The sequence below is a fragment of the Anoplopoma fimbria genome, chromosome 4 (genome assembly GCF_027596085.1).
Source record: "Anoplopoma fimbria isolate UVic2021 breed Golden Eagle Sablefish chromosome 4, Afim_UVic_2022, whole genome shotgun sequence".
NCBI lineage: Eukaryota > Metazoa > Chordata > Actinopteri > Perciformes > Anoplopomatidae > Anoplopoma > Anoplopoma fimbria.
The window spans coordinates 9,929,236-9,949,241 of record NC_072452.1 but is presented as its reverse complement, the minus strand read 5'-3'; the positions used below and the strand labels follow the sequence as shown (position 1 = coordinate 9,949,241).

General features: G+C 41.5%; 3 protein-coding genes across 6 annotated transcripts; all 3 read left to right on the top strand.

Moving 5' to 3' along the window:
* The first annotated feature begins 452 nt into the window (after positions 1-452).
* On the top strand, positions 453-12,362 carry eda (ectodysplasin A). 2 transcript variants are annotated; one of them, XM_054597884.1, is made up of 8 exons: positions 453-968; positions 7,294-7,393; positions 9,337-9,375; positions 9,687-9,857; positions 10,213-10,247; positions 10,376-10,427; positions 10,907-11,031; positions 11,330-12,362. In XM_054597884.1, the coding sequence occupies exons 1-8, from the start codon at positions 639-641 to the stop codon at positions 11,588-11,590; spliced, it is 1,113 nt and encodes a 370-aa protein (XP_054453859.1). In that variant the 5' UTR covers positions 453-638; the 3' UTR covers positions 11,591-12,362. The 2 variants fall into 2 exon arrangements, with proteins under 2 accessions (XP_054453859.1, XP_054453858.1); XM_054597883.1 differs by having other exon boundaries at positions 10,907-11,037.
* Positions 12,363-12,708: 346 nt separating this feature from the next.
* Positions 12,709-15,396, top strand: LOC129089997 (tumor necrosis factor ligand superfamily member 13B-like). 2 transcript variants are annotated; one of them, XM_054597456.1, is made up of 6 exons: positions 12,709-12,952; positions 13,078-13,165; positions 13,291-13,347; positions 13,431-13,543; positions 13,634-13,778; positions 14,655-15,393. In XM_054597456.1, the coding sequence occupies exons 1-6, from the start codon at positions 12,767-12,769 to the stop codon at positions 14,768-14,770; spliced, it is 705 nt and encodes a 234-aa protein (XP_054453431.1). In that variant the 5' UTR covers positions 12,709-12,766; the 3' UTR covers positions 14,771-15,393. The 2 variants fall into 2 exon arrangements, with proteins under 2 accessions (XP_054453431.1, XP_054453430.1); XM_054597455.1 differs by having other exon boundaries at positions 13,431-13,778; positions 14,655-15,396.
* A 50-nt stretch (positions 15,397-15,446) lies between these two features.
* Positions 15,447-18,433, top strand: LOC129089995 (transforming growth factor beta activator LRRC32-like). Of its 2 annotated transcripts, none has more exons than XM_054597453.1 (2): positions 15,447-15,754; positions 15,874-18,433. In XM_054597453.1, exons 1-2 carry the CDS (start codon positions 15,665-15,667, stop codon positions 17,728-17,730), a joined length of 1,947 nt encoding a protein of 648 aa, XP_054453428.1. In that variant the 5' UTR covers positions 15,447-15,664; the 3' UTR covers positions 17,731-18,433. The 2 variants fall into 2 exon arrangements, with proteins under 2 accessions (XP_054453428.1, XP_054453429.1); XM_054597454.1 differs by having other exon boundaries at positions 15,586-15,754; positions 15,880-18,433.
* Positions 18,434-20,006: the final 1,573 nt, after the last annotated feature.

The window sequence follows — 20,006 nt, the reverse complement described above, 5'->3', positions numbered from 1 at the left end:
AACGCTGGCCTATATTTACCAGGGGCCTGAATGAATTCTTCACACAGGACCACCACCATCCGTGATCCCGACCACATAACAAGAGAAAGTGCCAAACAAAAGTTCGCCCGGCGTAAATAGCACGTCCGAAGCCTAAAACATGAATAAACAATGTATGATGCATTACAACAGTGACCACCCTTTCCCCACCCCCATTCAGACTCACATAGCAGACACATAAGTCACGGGAATTTGAATTTCATTCAATAAATGTGTTTTTTTCTGCCTCAAAGTGCTGAATAATGCACAATAACACAAGCCAAAACAGATATAAAGAGGAGCATATTCTCACACCATGTCCATCCCCTCACAGGTGGTGCAGCTGCCCACTTTGTCCATTAGGTGTCGCTCAACTACCGAACCTGGCGCATCTTCAGCCAACCTCTGGCCCGGATTGTCTGGGTTCGCATGTGTCATCGACCAATCACAGCAGAGGTGGGCGGCTCTCCGCTCTTACTACAGATACTGGAAGAAGTTCGCACCGACCTGCTGCAGCTGCACCTATGAGTCTCCACCTTAATGAATAGCCGCGGAGCGCGCGTAGACAAACTCAGCCGATTATGCCGAGATAAAGGTGCGTCTTGACTCGCAGTCCCATAATGGCATACGATGGTTCACCTGCGGAGGGTTTCCCGGACAAAGTGATGCCCAGAGCGGCTCCCTGCACGTGTAACAAGAAGTGCAGGAGTCGGAGCGGCAGTGTTGTCTTCCTGGGATTATTCCTGCTGTCGCTGTCTCTGCACGCTGTCACCCTCGTCTGCTACTTGGATCTGCGGTCCGAAGTCAAAAGGGAAATTATCCACCAGAAGCGGGATTCAATATTGACACTTGCGGGGAGTGACCTGGCTGACCCGGAGGAGATGCTCTCACCGCCCGGGCACCCGCGACCGGACTCCGGGAGCAGCATCCGAGGCGCAGAGGTGCATGAGGTAAAGAAAAAAAAAAAGAAGAAACATTTTTTTTATTTTTTTTATTCAAATGTTAAAAAAAAAAACCAAAACTAATTGAAGAGCCACAGCAGCTCCTTTAACGCAACATTGTTTCCATTCCTCACACGGAGGCTGATCGTGTTCATTCACCTCCGTCTCAGTCCTCCGGTTCCCCCGGATCACGGTGTCAGGTTATGTTGTCTGTGATCTGTCATGGCATGTTTCTGGGCAACTTATTTTACAGTAGCCTCATAACCAAGTTCTGCCAGCTCGGTTTCCAGACAAATATGTTTTGCGAATCAGCGCTCCCGTGTGCGTGAGTCAGCCTCTTGGACAAAGATGCAAAAAAAAAAAAAAAAAGACAAAAAAAAAAAAAAAAAGGGATAAGCTTCAAAGTCTGTCACCTGGCCAAAGTCTCCTGTTCAGGTAAACACATCCAGGGAGGGGAGTGAGAGAGGTAGGGTTCAAATTGGGCTTTCGTGAAACAGGAAAACTGCAAATACATCCCACAGTTAACTCATTTACTTCAGAAAAATGGCTTTATCTTTTCCTAATCAAACCATCTTTAACCCAATTATCTCGTTTCCAGAGATCCCCCTAACAGGCAGAGGATGATGCTCAATGCTTAGGCAGCCTGCCCAGTTGGATTCACAGAGACTGGTCAGTCAGTGTGCTGGAGCAGGTGGACGGAAAATGAACTGGATCACCAGCAGGTGCAAAGCCCAAGGGCTGATGTAAATTCATCAGGACTTAGATGGAGCAGTTGGTATTTGGAGCCAAGCCAGCCTCGTCTCACATGTGTTTTCTTTTTTGGCAGCGGCCTGATTGAATGTTCACTGTGTTGTCTGTGGCTTTGGCAACAGCTGCCCCCTCTCCATCCCCACCACCACCACCACCACCACCACCACACACTCCCTAATTTCATCAGTACAAAGGGACCAAGCAAAGGTCTCAACTTTGCATTGCTTGCTCAATTAGCTCACATGTCAGCGGTTGTGTAACTTCTTTATTTGCTGAAAAATGATCCTCCTGTGTGGGGCATTGGCTGGACATTTAGTTGTGAAGAAGCGTCAACTTGGAGGGCGGAGGCATTCATCTCTCTGTAGGAAAGATTATAAATATAATTTGCTGGTATTGGTGTTTGCTCTGCAACATTTTCCTCTCGGTGGGAAGCTCAGCCCATTCATTTAGTCGTCAGTGTGTCCTTTGCTAAGCTTATTTTAGTTTGGTTTCCCCAGTTAAAGCCCGAGTGAGATGGGTCTGGTATTCAACCCAGATGGTGACGCTTCATGAGGTGAAAGACTGTGGCCCAGCTGTAAATATTTAACAGCGCTGTGATGCTGTCCTTGCCAGATGTCTGCATTAAACAACTCTGATTACACATCCCACAGTTTACATAGTTGGAGAAACAGGAGCATGTGGCATTTGGACGCAGCAGCCGCACTTGTTAGTTTTTCGGGCATTTGCTTTGAAGAATCTCTTTTGTAGAGCAAAGAATTGTTTATTGGATTTTTCACACAAGTCTTCATCAAAGGCTCTATAGCAGCATCAGTCTGATTCGATGCGATGTGCAGGTATACAGACAAGTGTAAAAGAACATGGGAAGTCTTCAGAGACAACAGCCAAAAATGACCCGGGAAAAAACACACAAACCACTCAGACATAAATGCGATACAGCAGACATGAAGAGCATAATACTCTTTGTCATCATAATGATCATAAAGTATCAAAGTTATGTCTAACCTCAGTTTGGATGGACTTACTCAGCTTTGTGGTTGAGTTTTATTTTGAAAGAGACAAGTGGATTGTCTTTTTGTAATAACAGCTTTGTACACCAAATAAAGTGCTTGTTTTTCAGTTTTCAACCGGTCTGGTCAGTGTGGAACATCAAACATTTCTTTTGTTTGGTGGCTTCTTGAGTCAACAGAATGGAAAGATCGTTTGGCTCAGTTGATATCGTAGTATTGAGGATAAAGGGTTTTAAGATGTTAATTTCTTTTCTTGAGTGCTCAAGAGAAAGCAAAGTTGTTTTTCTTTGCATTGGGCAAGTGTTTTAATGCTTTGATTTTGAAAGACAAACACAGTCCTGCGTTTATCCTGGCAGCAAATTTATTTTGAATCTTGTAATATTACATTTAATGTTTTCATCCATGTTTAAGTTTGGTCAGATTTGGATGCATTTTTATCCCATCTATGTCGTCTTGTAGTTATGTCTGTGAACAGAGAGGGGACTGCTTGTAACTTTGGTTGCAGTGTGATCTGAGGCCAAGAAATATAAGGCAGTTAATGCTGTCATACCATATTTGTAACAATATAACACAATTAGAGCCTATCTATATCTGTTAGGATGTCTATATAAATTTCGCTTTATCTAGTTAGTCAGTTTAAAGTAAAGAACAAGAAACAATATTGTTGAAAGGTTTATAGATCTTCAGAGATTTTCCTGGAAATAATATTCCTTGGAACATGAAATGTATATTTTCAACAGGGAAATATCCAATGCAGGCATGAAAGGTTTGGTGAGGTCTTTGATGGAGAAATGCACTGGTTTCTGACATCGTTTCAAAATAACATAACATTTCACACGCTTTCAAATCCAACCACCAGCTTCTAAATGAGAGCAGATAATCTGGCTGTGTACAATCTGGGACTGGGGAGTGAACAAAAAAAGTCTTCCCTTCAACAGTCACAGTTGGTATGCCCTTGAGCAAGGCAGTAAACCCCAGCTGTCCTGCAGATCTGCAAAGTTCCCAACAGTAAAAAGCCCCTCCCAGGTGTGTGCAGCTCTTAGGTCTGAAGCTCGGGTGTGATGCAGGGCATTACTGAATAAGAGCAAGTGTTGCTCGCAGTCAGCCTGACCCTAATTCATCTGACCTAAGTGAGTGTCGCGTCATAAAAGTCAACCCATGGAATATTTAATTGTGTTAGCTCTGATAGCGTTTTATTCTTCAGCCTAACATTTTTTCTTATAACCATTATATGAAATAATTTTCTCCTCTGATGTATGCCTTCAAAGTCTCACAGAGAACAGATGCTGAAACATCTGGAGTCTAGTTAACGGCTATTAAAAAAGTCAGTTTGATGGGACACAAAGTCCTCAGCAGCATACAAGCGCAGGGGCGCCGGGGTGGGCTGTCACCCACATCTACTTTAATTGTGACCAGTGCAAGATTAGTTAAAACAGCAGTATCGTATGTACGGTCGGAGCGAGCCTCCGTATCATGAATTGATCAGTATGGACACAAGTGTCGTAAAAGCAGAAGGCAGAGGAGGTCGAAACATCAGATGTATGAGGTCTTAAACTTTTCCATAAAAGACTGAATTGTCTTGACAGACAGATGGCGTAGACGCCCAGTAAAGATCAAGTCCAGAGTCACAAACATCTACCAAAATAATGAATTTTCCAAGCATTCACGGCATTCAGCAGTTTGCCAGCAGTGTTGCAACAATCTGAGATGTGATTGGCTGCTGACAGGCAACATTTCCCCTAGGTTGTGCTCCACAGCTTTTTTTAGATCACAATCTATGGATGCTGTTATTAAATCACCCGAGTTATGGTTTAAAACACATGGCCTTCCAGAGAGCACTGCCTGATATTGGCCGAGGAAAAGAACACTCCTTTTTTTTGTATATTTAAGAAGAAAACACGCTGTCACATTTCTCAGCAGTATGCGTGCCATTAAAGTAAGTAATGCTTGTACAGCAGTGATGGGCACCCACAGCCACCAGCCCCGAGTTTCACCTCCTCAACTCTGTGACTTTGCATTCTCAACCGCAATTTAGTACTTTAGGCACTGCTAGTGTGAGTTTTAGAGGCGTTACTGCAACCAGAATGTTTTTAGAAACATTATTGGTCGCAAAAAACACTCGAGCTGTAGCCTTTCATTTTCATAAACCGCTTGAAAGTGTACGAATGTCAGGGAATTTCTGTGGTATGAGTGCAAAAAAAAAAAAAAAAAAAAAAAAAAAGGAAGAGATACAAGCTGTTGTAATAGTAAGTGCTAATAGGGCAAAAGAAGTCTTGTGATCATTAAATTACACATCCCTGGGGTGACTGAATTTTAGTCATATCCTCACAGAGCAACGGGGAATCGCGTCGTCTGCGCGCAACAGCCCCCCCTCCTCTCGCACGCTTTGAAGATTTGAAAGCCCTCTAATTAATAGCATTTTTCCCTTGTGCTGAAAAAAGAATGGTTTACTCAATAGTTGGCACTTGGCATACATACCAACACGTTGTCATCCTGATTTACTGTAACCCTGCGTGCCTTTGAAGCGAATGAAGGCTGTAAATGTTGTAATGAAGTGAAATGAAGCAAACAAGGGCGCAGAACCATTTCTCAGAGTCGTATGATTTAATAACTTTTTTATTATCATTTTTTTTAAAGATCAGTTTGTTGCCTTCATGTGTAACAACAGAGCAAGCCCAGTTCTGGTAGTAGCCTAGCAGATTGATTGTTTGTTTTTTGTCGCTCTGCTCGAGCTTAATCCCGGGCCAGAAATTGGCTGTTGAATCATGTTTGGCTGTCAGAACAGACGAAAGTGTAATGCCATATGCCTGAACATACACCCAGAATCCTTTGAGAGGTAAAAGCCCCCTATATGCCAACAGCTGGAGAGGAGATGTGGAGACACCTGTGCACCAAATGAACAGCAAACGTTGCTGCTCGCGGGAACATCTGGATGTCTGTGTGTCGATGAACCACACTCCAACACATACTCCTCCATCAGGCTGGAATTCCCGTGCTTATAAGGTCAGACATGGCTGGCATCTGGTCAGCGATGTAGACTTTAACTACTTTGAGCTTGCCCAACACAGCCGACGGGGGTCGTTTGACATGATACAGCTCATCCCGCACCACAAGGGAGTGTGGGGTGGGGGGTGGGGGTTCCCACATCTGAGACGAGGTATAGAAGAAACTCGAAACATAACTTTTCCTGTCTATCTTCTTATGGTCTTTCAGTGGCTCTGCTTGAAAACCACACAAAGAGGCACCGGGAGTTCACGCTGCTTCGCCGGAGAAGGAGATTTCTCGCCATCGGGGTTCTGAGTAAACATAACAACTGTGTTTACTTGAGCGTCACAGCTGGAAACATGGAGTATGTCATCTTGTACCCAACTGGGATAGGCCCCCATGGAAAAGAGAGAGGTCAAAGTGTCTGTCAGTAAGCTTGTCAGATTCGTTCCCAGCAGTAAGAATAAATGAGACATCATTATTTATTATCTTTTGATCCACGGTAAGGGGCTGCACGTGTCACTGCTTTGGCGATGTCAGTTATCCAAACCCCAAGCAGATGTCCGGCACAAAAATAAGTCGTCTGTCCTCGGCCGTCGAGAGCCTGTAAGCCTCACACTCTGACCATTATTTATGCCGACACTCCAAAGTGTGACCGAAAGCAATCTCGTTTATTGCGGGGTTCGACGAAAAGAAGGCTTTGGGTGGTCTTGTTGTGTTTCCAATGTCGAGTTTCTTTGTCTGTCTGATTCTGGGAATCCTCCAAAGATGTGCTCACAAAGTGACTGTTCTCACAGAAAACGTCTTTTGAAACAAGCTGCGTTTAAAACTCTGAATCCTAGGCACGCAGCATTTTTGTTTTCAGGGCCGGGCCCCGTCTCCAGCGTGCTACAGTCGGGTCAGCGCGTCCTACAGAGTTCATGTGAATGTAGGTCGACCAGAACCAGTCTCATAAGAACACAGTCATGTGGTTTGTCCCGCCACTCACTCGCCCATGGGAACACCCCACCACTGTAGCATAGCTTTTCCTGTTTTTAGGGATGAGCTCAGATCAGCCTCATCAGATCCTTTTCTTTGACTCACTTTTTTTTTTTAGCTTATTCATGCTACCTCTGAATAGGGCTGGGACCAGGTGCCACATGAATGGGTATTGCTCTCAGATTAACCGCAATTCACGTCCTCCTTTTGTATAAAAAGGTGAATTTTAGAGCAGTCGTGTCGAGGTGACCGTCTCAAACGGCAGAAACACAGACAAAAGTGACTTGGGTTACAGGATGTGTTACAGCCCCGATGGGACAGACAATGACTTGGCCACAAATGAATGTGCTGGCTGACAGTGTCTCACATCTTTTCAAATGCCCCAAGTTGTCTCAGTGCAAACATTATAGCCCAAGAATAGAAAAGGCCACTTGTAACTTGGGTTTCGCTCTCAAATACTTGTATCACTCATTCCTTTTGTTTGCTTCACAGAATTAATGTAAGGTGGTATTCATGTTCTGAGGAGCGTCTCGGTGTATGAAGCAAGTGGCCCTCTTGAATTTCCTGCCATACGAATTTTCCATACTCAATATTTTCTTTTGTTTTTCCGCCAGGAGAAGTTACTACACAGAAATAGTGAATTCCATGCCACAGAGGATAACAGGGGCATAACTCAGCGAGCGAAAAGAAGTCCCGGCAAGCAGCCAGAAACAGGTATGTTGGTTTGTCCTTACACCTTGATACAGAAGTTGTGTACTGGCGCTTTATTGTCCCCCCACCTCACCCCTCTGGATTTGTAAGGCTCAGTCTCCAAATTATTTCACTTAATGACAAAAAACCACAAGCCATTTCTTTCTGGTGCACCTGCATCAGTCTATTTATTGGGTATCTACTCGGCCCTGTCGTCTGTTGAGCAATCGTTTCTGTGAGTCTTGTTTGTCTTGAAAAGATTCAGTGCAGTGTAAATGACTTTTGGTGGTCTTAAAGCTATTAAAATTTCAAAAACAGTTTGTTGATGGTTCTCGCTTTTTGTGGAATTGATTTTTTTACTGCTTTGTGCTCACTTAACAAAGCAGCGCCACCACATAATGTTTCAGAGTTTATAGAGCAAAGGATTAAACGGCATGGGATTGATTATTACTTGGATAGCAAACAAGGACAACATGGACTTTGGGAGGGTTTCACCAATTTGAAACAGACAGCTAGGCCGGCGTTGATTTCCCCCGTCTCGAAGAAAATATCAGGTCCCCCGAAATATCTTTTCTATCTGTCAAATAAGCAGATCTGAATTTCAGAATCCAACTGTGCTCTCAGTCAGGTCTGAACCTCTAGAAAATAAGAGAAAACCAAATCACTTTATACTACATGCATTCATTTTTAAGGAACCAGGTGGCCGTTATCATCTGAGACTTTGACGGCTTGAATTAAGTCCACCGAATTGATTTATCGTAATCAATGGCTCCGCATAAAACCATATGGCCAATATGTCTGAATAAGCTTTTGTAGTTTTTGTTTAGAATGTGAGCTATGCAAATAAAAAAAGCAAAGCCTTTGAAGTTTCATGTCTGAGTGCAACAAGTGCAGCATGATCACAAGGCATTCCAATGTCTGTGGCGTGACACTGAATACTTGGGTGGGGGGTGGGGGGTTAGTGATTGTGTTTAAATTAGAAGAAAAAACTCACCTTTGAGACTTTCTACATAAATCAGTAAAGTCCCGAGCCTCTAAACACTAATCATTCCCAGGTCTCTCCTCTGCTCTCAGCGCACAGACAAAGGCTTTTGTAATCTCAGCCTTAGATGTGTGTGTGTGTGTGTGTGTGTGTGTGTGTGTGTGTGTGTGTGTGTGTGTGTGTGTGTGTGTGTGTGTGTGTGTGTGTGTGTGTGTGTGTGTGTGTGTGTGTGTGTGTGTGTGTGTGTGTGTGTGTGTGTGTGTGTGTGTGTGTGTCCTGTGCTTGCACGTGTGTGTGTATGTGTGTGTTCTGGGCACTCCTAACGGGCACCAGATCCCAGATAGGGCTGCTCGTTAAGAGAAATCTATGCGGATGCATCCAGTCATTTAGCCAGAGGAGAAACACTGGCCATATGTTTGAGGGGGACTCAAACTGTGAGGTTTTAAGGTTAAATGGCCTTTGTAGTTGTAATGACATGGTAAACACAAGAGCAGCGAGACGGCGTTTTGAAAAGGATTCTTCAGCTGCACACACACGCACACCAAGTGCATTTTGTCTTTCAAGCACTGACATAGATGCCCCACCAACATCCATGCATGCACACACACACACACATTGTTGTAAAGGGGAGACGCGCACACACACATGAACACACACTTTCATCTGCATTCTCCATCTGGGCTTAATTCAAAGAAAAGGATTTTGGCAGGATAAAGTATCTCTCTAATGATCTTCTCCAGTTCCACTGCCTGTGAATGCTTAAGGCACTTGTTCATACAGAGGAGGTGAAACCACACTTACAAATTACTACACTAGAAGATACCACAGACTGACATACCTCCACTCCAGTGTTCAGCGCCGAACATTATTTTAGCCCATTTAGGATACCTACATGGAATGAGCTGGATACTCGAGATGTTATCGGAGATGATAATTGTTCAGGAGACCATTGCAAGTTTAATCACACTGTTTTTGTTTCCTACAGAATCGACTGGAAAGGAAAGAAGGAAAGAAAAGAAAAAAGGTAATAAATAGTTCAGACTAAATTTCAGTGATCTTGATCATTGATTCCACTGCTACCTGCTGCCTTACTTTCTGGAAGTATATTTGATATGTCGTCCAAAATACAACAACCATGTTTACTTGAAGCGATTCAATATTTTTTGAGACCGACAGGCACTATCCTTTTTTCATATCAGAATTTACAATCTGTACAGATGATGTGCAGAGTGTAAATTTGTGATTTCGAGCTATATAAATAAAATTGACACGACGGTCAAAAGATTAACCTGCTAGATTTCAGTTTGCCAACCATCTTTCTTTCTGTCTTAACAGGGAGAAAACGGTCTGTGCCGGGCCCCCCTGGTCCCCCTGGTCCCCCCGGCCCACAGGGGCCGCCGGGCATCCCTGGAATCCCGGGTATTCCAGGAAGCAACGCTGTGGGGCCTGCAGGACCCCCTGGACCCCCCGGGCCACAGGGACCTCCGGGCACTCAAGGTCCAGCAGGTATTAAAACTTAAAAAACAGACATGAGGAGATAACGTTCTGAGATGGCCAATACTCGAACCAGAGGACTTGAGAACACCCACACGTAGAGAGATTTGCTCTTAGATTACAGTATTTTCCCGCAAGTAGACGCGTTCCCACACTAGAACGAGGCTCAAGTTGTCAAAATCGATGAACTCACTGCCTTCACTGTGAGAGTTTCTGATTCAGGATGTCAAACATGGTGTGGGAGAGCAATGATACTTCTTAAAACTATTTCAGTGTTTGTTTTCTTTTAATCATCATCATCTCCTTTGTTCCCCCAGCAGTGTTGAAGGCCAGAAATTTATCATGTCTCTCTCCCTTATTGTTGCAGGGGTTCCCGATAAGACGAAAACAAAAGAATTCCAGGTAGAGCATGTCAGCTATGGAAATCAAATTTTACCCCAATTACAGTCCCTGATGAAACAGCTGTTCTCTTGTTTTAATGTGTATCATGTATTACTCACCAGAGATCTTTTTTTGTTTTGCTTTTACAGCCTGCTGTGGTTCATTTGCAAGGACAGGAGACAACCATCCAAGTGAGAGAAGGTGGGTCTTCTGTCTGTTCTCTGTCTCTTGTAGTTGCATCGCTGTCTTTGACACAAAAAAAACAATTATTAACATTTCAACACACCTTGTGAAAGACCAAGGTCTGCAACTGTTCTACTATACACAGACTAACACCAGAATAAATATAAGACTTTATGGTTTAGAATGTTGCTACCAATATTGACTTTAAGATTATGTACGATTTTAGTTACCCTAAAGTAATCCTATAGCTATAACAAAGTAAGTTTAGTAGGCTTACATTATAAGTCAGACACGTGTTAACTCTGGCCAAGAGCAGAAACCTCACATGCTAGCAGATTAAAGTCATCCTGCATCTATTTGTCTATCTAAAAGAAGTGTAAGCATCATTAGCAGGTTTATATATTCTGCCAGTACTGAGCTCTGGTTGTAGTTAAACACTGCTGAAAGCTGTTTATGTTGACTGTTTGCCCCTTGTTTGTTTGTTGTGACATGTTTAGATCTTTCTGAAGGCATCCTTAGGAACTGGAAGATGGTGTCCATCCATCACCGCGTGTTTAAAATGCACTCTCGCTCTGGAGAGCTAGAGGTGCTGCTGGATGGTGTCTACTTCATATATAGTCAGGTAGAAGTGAGTACGGTCCTTGACGTAACTCTTATAATTTACAGTTCAGAGTCAAAAGAACTGGCAGTTTCTCTGTAGCTAAGCTTAAAAACCTGCTTGCCTTGCTCATCCATAAATGTTTGAGTTATATTATGCGCAATATTTCTTATCACTCTCCCTGAGTGAATGTCTATAACTCAAACCCTTGTTTGCTACTCTGATATTCCAGCTGTTTCAGCTTTAAATAAGCTCTTAAATATCATGTGGATTTGTTTTGACTACCCCTCTCAGTCTTCTGTGAATTTTATGTCTCCACCAGGTGTACTACCTCAACTTTACCGACATTGCCAGCTATGAGGTGATGGTGGACTCCAACCCGTTCCTCCGCTGCACCTGCAGCATCGAGACGGGCCAGCGCAAGTTCAACACCTGCTACACGGCTGGGGTGAGCCTGCTCCGCGCCGGCCAGAGGATCTCCATACGCATAGTGTATGAGGACACGCTCATCAGCATGACCAACCACACCACCTTCCTGGGAAGTGTCAGGCTTGGAGAGGCGCCATCTGCTGGACAGAACTGATAACTACACCACCACCACCTGCCCTCTTCATGAAATGCCCCTGTCTTGCCCCTGTTCAGAGGAAACTTAAATCCTCCGGGTTATTAACATTGAGGAAGCCCCTGGGTGACTTTTGTTCACTTTCACAGTTCTGTTTTAAAAAGGACAATATAGGCTGTTACACTTCCCCCCTCACATTGATTCTGTGCAAAGAGATCAGCCTTGATGAGCCTCACCAAACAAAAGTTTCTATTTATAGTCACCATTTTGTGTCAACACAGACGGCATCTCTCTTTATAACCAGGAAGGACACTGTGCTGACATATACTTAATATTTACATATTGTCAAGTGCTGTTGAATGATAATCTTGTATCTCCAAAAACACCAGCTATTCAAAATGTTTTATTTGCAGTTTGTATACTTGGCCATTTTAATTAATTTAATAATATTAACAGTTGTAAGTTAGTGGTTTAACAAGGGCTTAAAGCACCATATGCCCCTAGGTTATTAAAACAATGATTAAAAGATCATATACATGTTCAAAGCAAGTATAAAGGTATCTATGCAAAGCTGAGAAAAATCCATTAAAACTGGAGTTATAAGGTATTCACAGAGCAACAGCACTATATATTTTGCACACATTTGCACTACAGCATCCCTGCAGAATATCAGTGATATGTTTTGTTACAGTGCTATTGTTTAGTTACCGTATGAATGAATCCATGTGGAAAAATGATAGTTGTTTATACGTCTCTGTACATATTGTATATAAAAAGGGATATACTTTTGTAAATGGAGTTGATTGATGGATTAAAATGTTTCATTTTCTGTCTAAATGCATGTGTCTGTCTCTCTTGTTTATGTAGCGGGTGGTATTGATTTAAAAGGCTAGAACTTCTCTCTCATATTGAATTCTGCTGGCAAGAGTTTTGACAAGAACAAATGATGATCTTTGAGGCGTTTTGCTTTATTAAAATGTCCCTTTTACTTTCACTTAGTTTCACAATACACTGCAAGTTTGGCTGTAATCTCTTTACTATCTAAATGAGTTCCATCTTGAGAGGCAGAGAGAAGATAGTTCCTCATTTAGAAAACAAATTTTGAAACTGAACATTTAGGTTTCCGGGGTTAACTGATGTGTGACTTCACCCATTTGAGTAACTTGAGGACATCCAGTCTCTCTCTCCATTCTCACAATGCTTTACAATGCTTTATTATCACTAGCAGCATTTATGTTTTGTCTTAGTCTTTTCCTGGTCCACAGAGCCAGTGTTTTAGAAAACGATTTTCGCAAACTCCAAGGGGACATTACTCTTCAATTAAATCAGCCACGTTCTGAGGGAGTCAATGGGAAAATGGCCAAGATGTCTAAAACAAGGGAGGTATGTCACTGATTATGGAGGATGGAGTCATCTTGGACATTGTACTACTGAGATTTATGCCATTAGTGAGTACTCAGATAGCGCTGTAATAATAAATTTTGTCCTAATGCTTTGTTTTCTCTTAGGACATAAAGCTAAGTACTTTGCAAAAAGCTCAGAGTTCTCTGAAAATATCTTCCAGGAGAGTAAAACGGCAACAGGGCAGCTGCAGAGGTGGGTTGGAGCAGAGGACTGAAAATGTGTCCATTAGTTACGGTCTAATCTTGTAGTGAGACCATAAACAGTATATGATAAGTTAATTAAATTAAAGTATTATGTTTATTTCCTCCTCTTGCCAGGGCCAACATCATTCCTGCAGTTAACAGCTAACACTAACAAACAGCCAGACATAAGAGGTAAAACTAAATGCAAGTCTTTGGCCGTAGCAACGCACCGTATGCCATTATTTTGAGTAAGTATATCTTTCCTTCTCCCATAGGAAATATAACAGTGATCCCCTGGACTGTTTCTGCGCAGCAAGGAAATGCAATTTCACAAAAGGAAAACAGAATTGTTGTCCAAGAAGATGGATATTACTTGGTGTTTGGACAAGTATGGTGTCACTGTAACTCAAGCATAACTAAATTGATATTACATCTAATTTGTTCCAACTGTTCTGCTGATGTTCTGCTTAATTCACAGGTTTTTTTCAAAAGCCCAAGTACAGTCATGGGTCATATCATTCAAAGTTGGGGTTCCACTGGAACGGGGACGACATCAACAGAGCTCTTGCACTGCCTGCAGGAGATGCCTGATGAAAATCCGGCCAATACTTGCTACACTGCAGGTCAGTGAGGTGTTAAAGCTGCCCTGCATTGTGGCCACTAAAAGATATAGTCTTCAACATTTTGAAAAATACGCTTTTTCGCTTTCTTGCCAAGTGTTAGATGAGATCATTGCTACCACTCTCATGTCTACATGGTAAATTTAAAGCCCAACCCTCCAGGTGGTTAGCTTAGCTTAGCACACAGACCAGGTAGCCCGGCCCTGTCCAAAGCATAAACAATATTCCCCAAGGGGCAGCTATTTACATTGTTTACTTAATTTGCACAAAATCCTGAGTGTAAATTTGACAAATTGTGGTTGTACGGTTGATTATGCGCCACGTTGGACTAGTTTTTGTCCAAAAGTAGTGACTTCCTGGAGTCTCATGGTCACGCTGAGGTTTCCAGACTACTTCTGGACATTCACACTTTGGTTTTTATACAAATTAAACGAATGAAATATTATGTTCTAACTTTGTGAGCTTTAGAGGTGCGAGAACCTTTGAACAGAGTCAGGCTAGCTGTTTGTCTCTGTTTACACTATTTGTGCTAAGCTAAGCTAGCTGCTGACTGTAGCTTCATGTTTGCCATACAGGTGCAAGTGTGTTATCGATCTTCTCATCGAGCACTGGGCAAGAACTTGTATCTGTGCTCATTTCCCAAAATGTTGCATTATTCCTTTTACTTGAGCAGCCTCTCCACTATTTTCTCAAAACACCAAATGAGAGCATATCCTTTGTACATATAGAGTTCATCCCTCTAGAACAGCTCTACAGACTATGCCAAGGAGCTAAAAAGCTGGTCTCACTAGGAGACATTATGTCCATATGTTTTTCCTTTTTTTTGTCATCCATCTTGTGTCTCCTCTGATGCCTTCCTCTATGTATCCTCTGCTACAGGCATTGTGCAGCTGCATCAGGACGATGAGCTCGAACTGGTGGTACCATACAGGCCCCATGCCATCATCTCTATGGACGCAGAGTTCACGTTTTTTGGTGTTATACAACTAAACTGAAACAAGACAGTATGAAGATGATAAACATGCAGCCTGTTGCTGCAGGATGTAGGAAACTGACAGTGAGCCATGTGAGGGGATGCTGATAAAGGACAGAGGGACTGACAGCAGCAGAAGAACTGTAGGGACTTGTCATCAATCTCTGGTTATTAACTTTTTAAATGAACTGCCTATCTCTACTACTTTTGAAAGCCTTTAGCTTTAAACCATTATGTTCTCTTTATTTATGGTATCTTTCAGCGCATCCACCTGGGCTGTCCCCTAGCATTGTTTATGTGTGCTACCACCTCCTTTCATCAGTCTATTTTAACCGGTCTCTATATACCTTCCTCCACCTCCACTCCGTCTGTTTATTTGTTCCTCTCATCTATTTTAGAATCGTTTCCGTTTTCCTAAGACTAAGTCAGGAACAAACAAAGGTATAAATTTAAATCGCTCCACTCTGGGGGTGTTTCCCCGGTGGACATGAGCTGCTTAACACCATTTATACTTAAAGAATCATGATAAAATTTAAGTTGTTAATAAATGGGATTACATGCCTAAGTACAAATACATTCTAATTAAGGTTCATCATTAATTTTGAGTGTATAAATCCATATAACTGGCTGCATTAAACATATAAATATGAACATCTTTGTCTAAAAGCCTTTTTTTATCCAAATTAAAAAGTATTCTGATGTTTTCCAAATAGAAAATGATAAATAAGTTTTCAAGCCTTTATTGTCTAAATATAGAATGCACAGTGCCTATCTGGTATCCACAGCTGTTTACTTTGTCCTTTTTTTTATGAAGCATGGCTATAAGAGGGTGTGTGTGTGTGTATATGTGTGTGTATGAGCTCTGACAGCAGTAGTGGTACAGTTGAACAGCAGCAGAAGCAACAACAGAGGAAGGATGGTCAGACATATGTTCTCTAATCTCCTGCTACTCTGGTCAATCGGCCATGACCTTTATATAACTGGACAGACATATCAGGAGCCAAAGGTAGGCTCAATATTTATAATTCAAATTTTGTCTAATATAATTTGTATCAGCAATTGTTTTCTAAGTTTGGTTTCCATTGGTAACTCTGTGATTATGATTAATGTTCCTTTCATTTCAAGGAGCAGTCCTGGAAGGACCAGAACCTCTATTCTGTCCCTCTGGATATGGATGTAAGGCTCAGGAGACTAGACCTGTCCAATAACTTCATCAGACAGCTGCACACACTTGCTTTGCCATACTTGGAGCAGCTGGACCTGAGCTCCAACCAGCTGGATCTCATCTCCGAGGGGGCTTTTGAAAAGCTGGCTCGACTTGAGGAGTTGAATTTGTCCAGAAATGCTCTGAACAACGACGTTGGCAGTAACAGCAAAGCCCTCAGATCCATCAATAGTCTGAAGAGTTTGGACATATCAATGAACGACTTGAGTGATGATGCAGTGGAACTGTTTCTTCGAAACAAATCATCTCTTAATCAACTTAAGATGACCGGTAATGCTTTAACAAGACTTTCACACAACTTGTTCAAAGAGAGTAAAGGTTTGAGGGCCATTACTATTGATGACAATCAGATATCGGTGATAGAACAGGGGACATTTGAACCTTTGAGCCAATTAGAGATGCTAAATTTGGCCAGAAATAACCTTGCACATATCTGTGATTTTAAATTACCTCAAGTCAAATATCTGAATCTCAGTCGAAATTCAGTTGAGTTCTTTGTTACGCGTGAGGATGACAAGTTGTACAGGCTTGAAATTCTTGATCTGAGTCACAACAAACTCCTTTATTTCCCAATTGTTCCAAAACTGAACAGTTTAAGGTATCTGCATTTACAGAATAATTTAATTGGTGCTTTAAATTCAGAGGCTACAATGGTATCAGAGGCCAATGCTCTTTATAGTGAGATTATGAGTGAGAAAAGAGTAAGAAAAAATAACTTGCACTCAAACTGGAGGCAGATGCCACTGATTTATATTGACCTGAGCTATAACCACTTCAGGTCTTTGCCACTGGAGACGTTGAGCCGTCTCACATCATTAGAAACTCTGAACTTCAGTTTCAACTGTTTGCAAAACATCACCTGGAATGTAAGAAAGGATGAATCAGGATTCCATCGTCAGCTTTTCTTTCCCTCCTTAAAGTACCTTAACCTGCAGAGTAACGGACTTGCACACATTTCTCCACTTTTTCTCAAAGCGCTCACACAGATAGAAACATTAAATCTACAAGACAATTCTGTGCAACCATGTGCCTCTGTTGACCAATCAACACAGCAAATAAATAACACCTCCTGTGTTCTCATTGGCCAGCTAAGGACTCTTAAACACCTCAATCTTAAAGAAAACAACATCAAAATGCTTCAGCCAAACACGTTTCTAAAAACCTCTTTGGTTACTCTGAACCTTGCAGGAAATTCACATATGGTGATGCAAAGGGATGCATTAGAGGGTGTGCAGAAGACTCTTCAGTCATTGGTCATCAGTGAAATAAACATGACCAGCTCTGATCTGTCTTTACCCTGCATGCCGATGTTAACTCAGCTGAACATATCTAACAACCACCTCGATGTGATACCCAGCAGTCTGAGCTGCTCTCCTCTGACAGAAATAGACATAAGAAATAATCAGTTTGTGTCTTTAAACTATTCTTTGATCCTTGCCTTATCGGTACGCCTTAATCTTATGTATATTAGTGGAAATTATTTTAACTGTTGTGACAGTAGATGGATGATAATCCTACAGGAGCTGAAGATAAACCTGCCTGATGTAAATGACACTGTATGCTTTGAAAGGGATGGAAACATTGCGATGACAGAGTATCTGAAAGACCCTTCAGGGTATTGTTTGTTCCATACAAAAGCACAGGAAACTCACTTTGGAACAGTGATCATCATTGTTTTATTTGTAATTGTAATATTAACAGTGATCATCATTATCACCAGGAAGGTGTGTTGCACACAGAGGTCATTTATAGTGTGATATGTTAAACCTGTTGTCATTGGTTTACTTTGGACATTGTTTTATCTACGCACATGGGTTACATTAAGTAAGCAACTCAAATACAGTGAGAAACTGGATAGCAAACTAAAGTAACAGTTAATTTTGCATGACTTTTAGTTAATAAAATTCAGTAAAACCTTCATCACCTAATGCGATTCTATTCTCATCTCCATGCAAGGCTTTCTTTTATGACTCCCACTCCCATTATTAATCTTGTAGAACATGCATCACACTGTGTGACCTGTGCAGCCAAATTGTTGTGATTAAAATTCACTCACAAGGTATTTGGTTACAATGTGTGTGCCAAATCGCTTATCAGGCTGAGAATTTTTGCCAATCCTTCATTGTGAAATGTTTGCTTGTAACAAAAAGTTTAGCCTTGGCTCAATTTTTTATGACGTCTGTGAGGCCTTGCACAACATTCCCAGAATCTGAACTCCTGAACAATTCAATAAAACGGCATCAAGAGACCTAGTAAGAGTTTCTGTATAGTCATATATTAATCTATATATAAACATATATATATATAAATACAAGATATAAGATCCAAGATCCATTTTAATATATATCACTCCCTGCATCTGTTTGTGTATTGTTATGTATAATTGGCTCTGACCCTGGTAATGAAATACAATGGTAAATGTTGCAACAGTTATGCTGTATATAATAATAAAAATGCTGTACCCGATAACCAGAATTTGTTGACAGTATTCATTTTAGAGTAGACTTTGAATATTTTAGAGCAAGTCCCCCTTTTCTATGCCTGCAAAAGAAAGCACTGTGGTTTGTTGTGAATTAATTGTAAATTTCAGTTTTTAGTTGAGCAACTTTAATTCCACCAAGTCATAAGATATTGACTAGAAGGGCTCTTATAATTGAGTGTGAGGAGCATTCTCACTGAATATGGAACCCTATATATATATAGGGTACGCTGGGCTGTTGGTGTTTGTTACCACTGTCATTTTGAATAAAAATATATATTTTTTAAAAAGAGGTTAAACTAAAAACACTTTAGTAGTTTTGAATTTCATCCCACACTGCTGATCAACAGACAATGAGGTGGGCCGATTGTCTGGTGAAAAATGTGCAAAACCTTCATGACATGTTGCAGTGTAAAATGAATCAGTAATTCTAAGGCTTTGATTACATACTGAACAAGTAGCTCAGGGTTCACTGGGGAGAAACGGCTGTTGCAGGAGGATATCCTGTTAAGCAATCCTCCTATGGTCTTCTTATTGACACATCCTTCTATAAAAAATTATGCAAAGCGCCTTTTTGCAATTCTCATGCCCATTACCACTTTGTCCACCGGGTAGAGCCAAGCCTGCAATGCCAGCAATACTGCCAAAAGAGTCAGCATGCCTACCAATTTGGCTCTTGAGCAATATAACTGAAGGAAAAATCTTTGTTGCCCCACCCACAAGTTTTAGGTTCTAGATCAAGTAGGAGCTTGACAAGTTCAAGCAAAGAAGAAAAGAACACTGTGTGGATAGTATTAGGTGTAAAACCTAGGAATGCAAGAAGCAAATTACATTCATTCTTCTACTTGGTGGTTAACGGTAGCTGGCATGTAGACATTAGCAGCAGCTTGTTTGTTAACAGATAGAGCAAGTATTGAACACTATTACTGTCAGTCTCTCACTCTAACTGTATTTCCAGTAAAACTCTTCTTTACAAATAAAGGATTGTTATTCTTGTGTCTTTTAACTAGGTTAATTTTATCTTACTTCAAATGTAGCATAAGTCACTGGCATTGCCATTAATGTTGCACATTTCTTGTTAATTATCTTGTTTTTTGTGCTTTTTATAAATCTGCTGTCCTTGAATTGCAGTTTTCTTAACAAATGCATTGTGCTCCTCTGCCCTAGTGGGATTGGTCCATCCTCAAAACAAAATTATTTATACTACTTTGCACATGCAACTTCTTTGAATTATTCAGTAAATCCAGGATGGATATCTGTGATGACCATGTCAGGTTGTCTGTGATGCTGATTCCTAGGAACTTCACTTGTAATCCTTTGTGCCTATGGGCCCCTGTGCTTACACCCAGTAAGCCTGTTTAGTAATTCATACATAACCACAGAGGTCCCTGAAATACATGATCCCAAGAATCCACCATTGTGTCAGGCTAAGCTGTCTTAAACTAGATCTATGACATGACATTACATCCAAAACATGTGGTTACATTAGGCTACAACCCCCCAAAAAGGCAAGAATCATGCAAATAACGTTGTGTTACATCACCTTCATCAAAT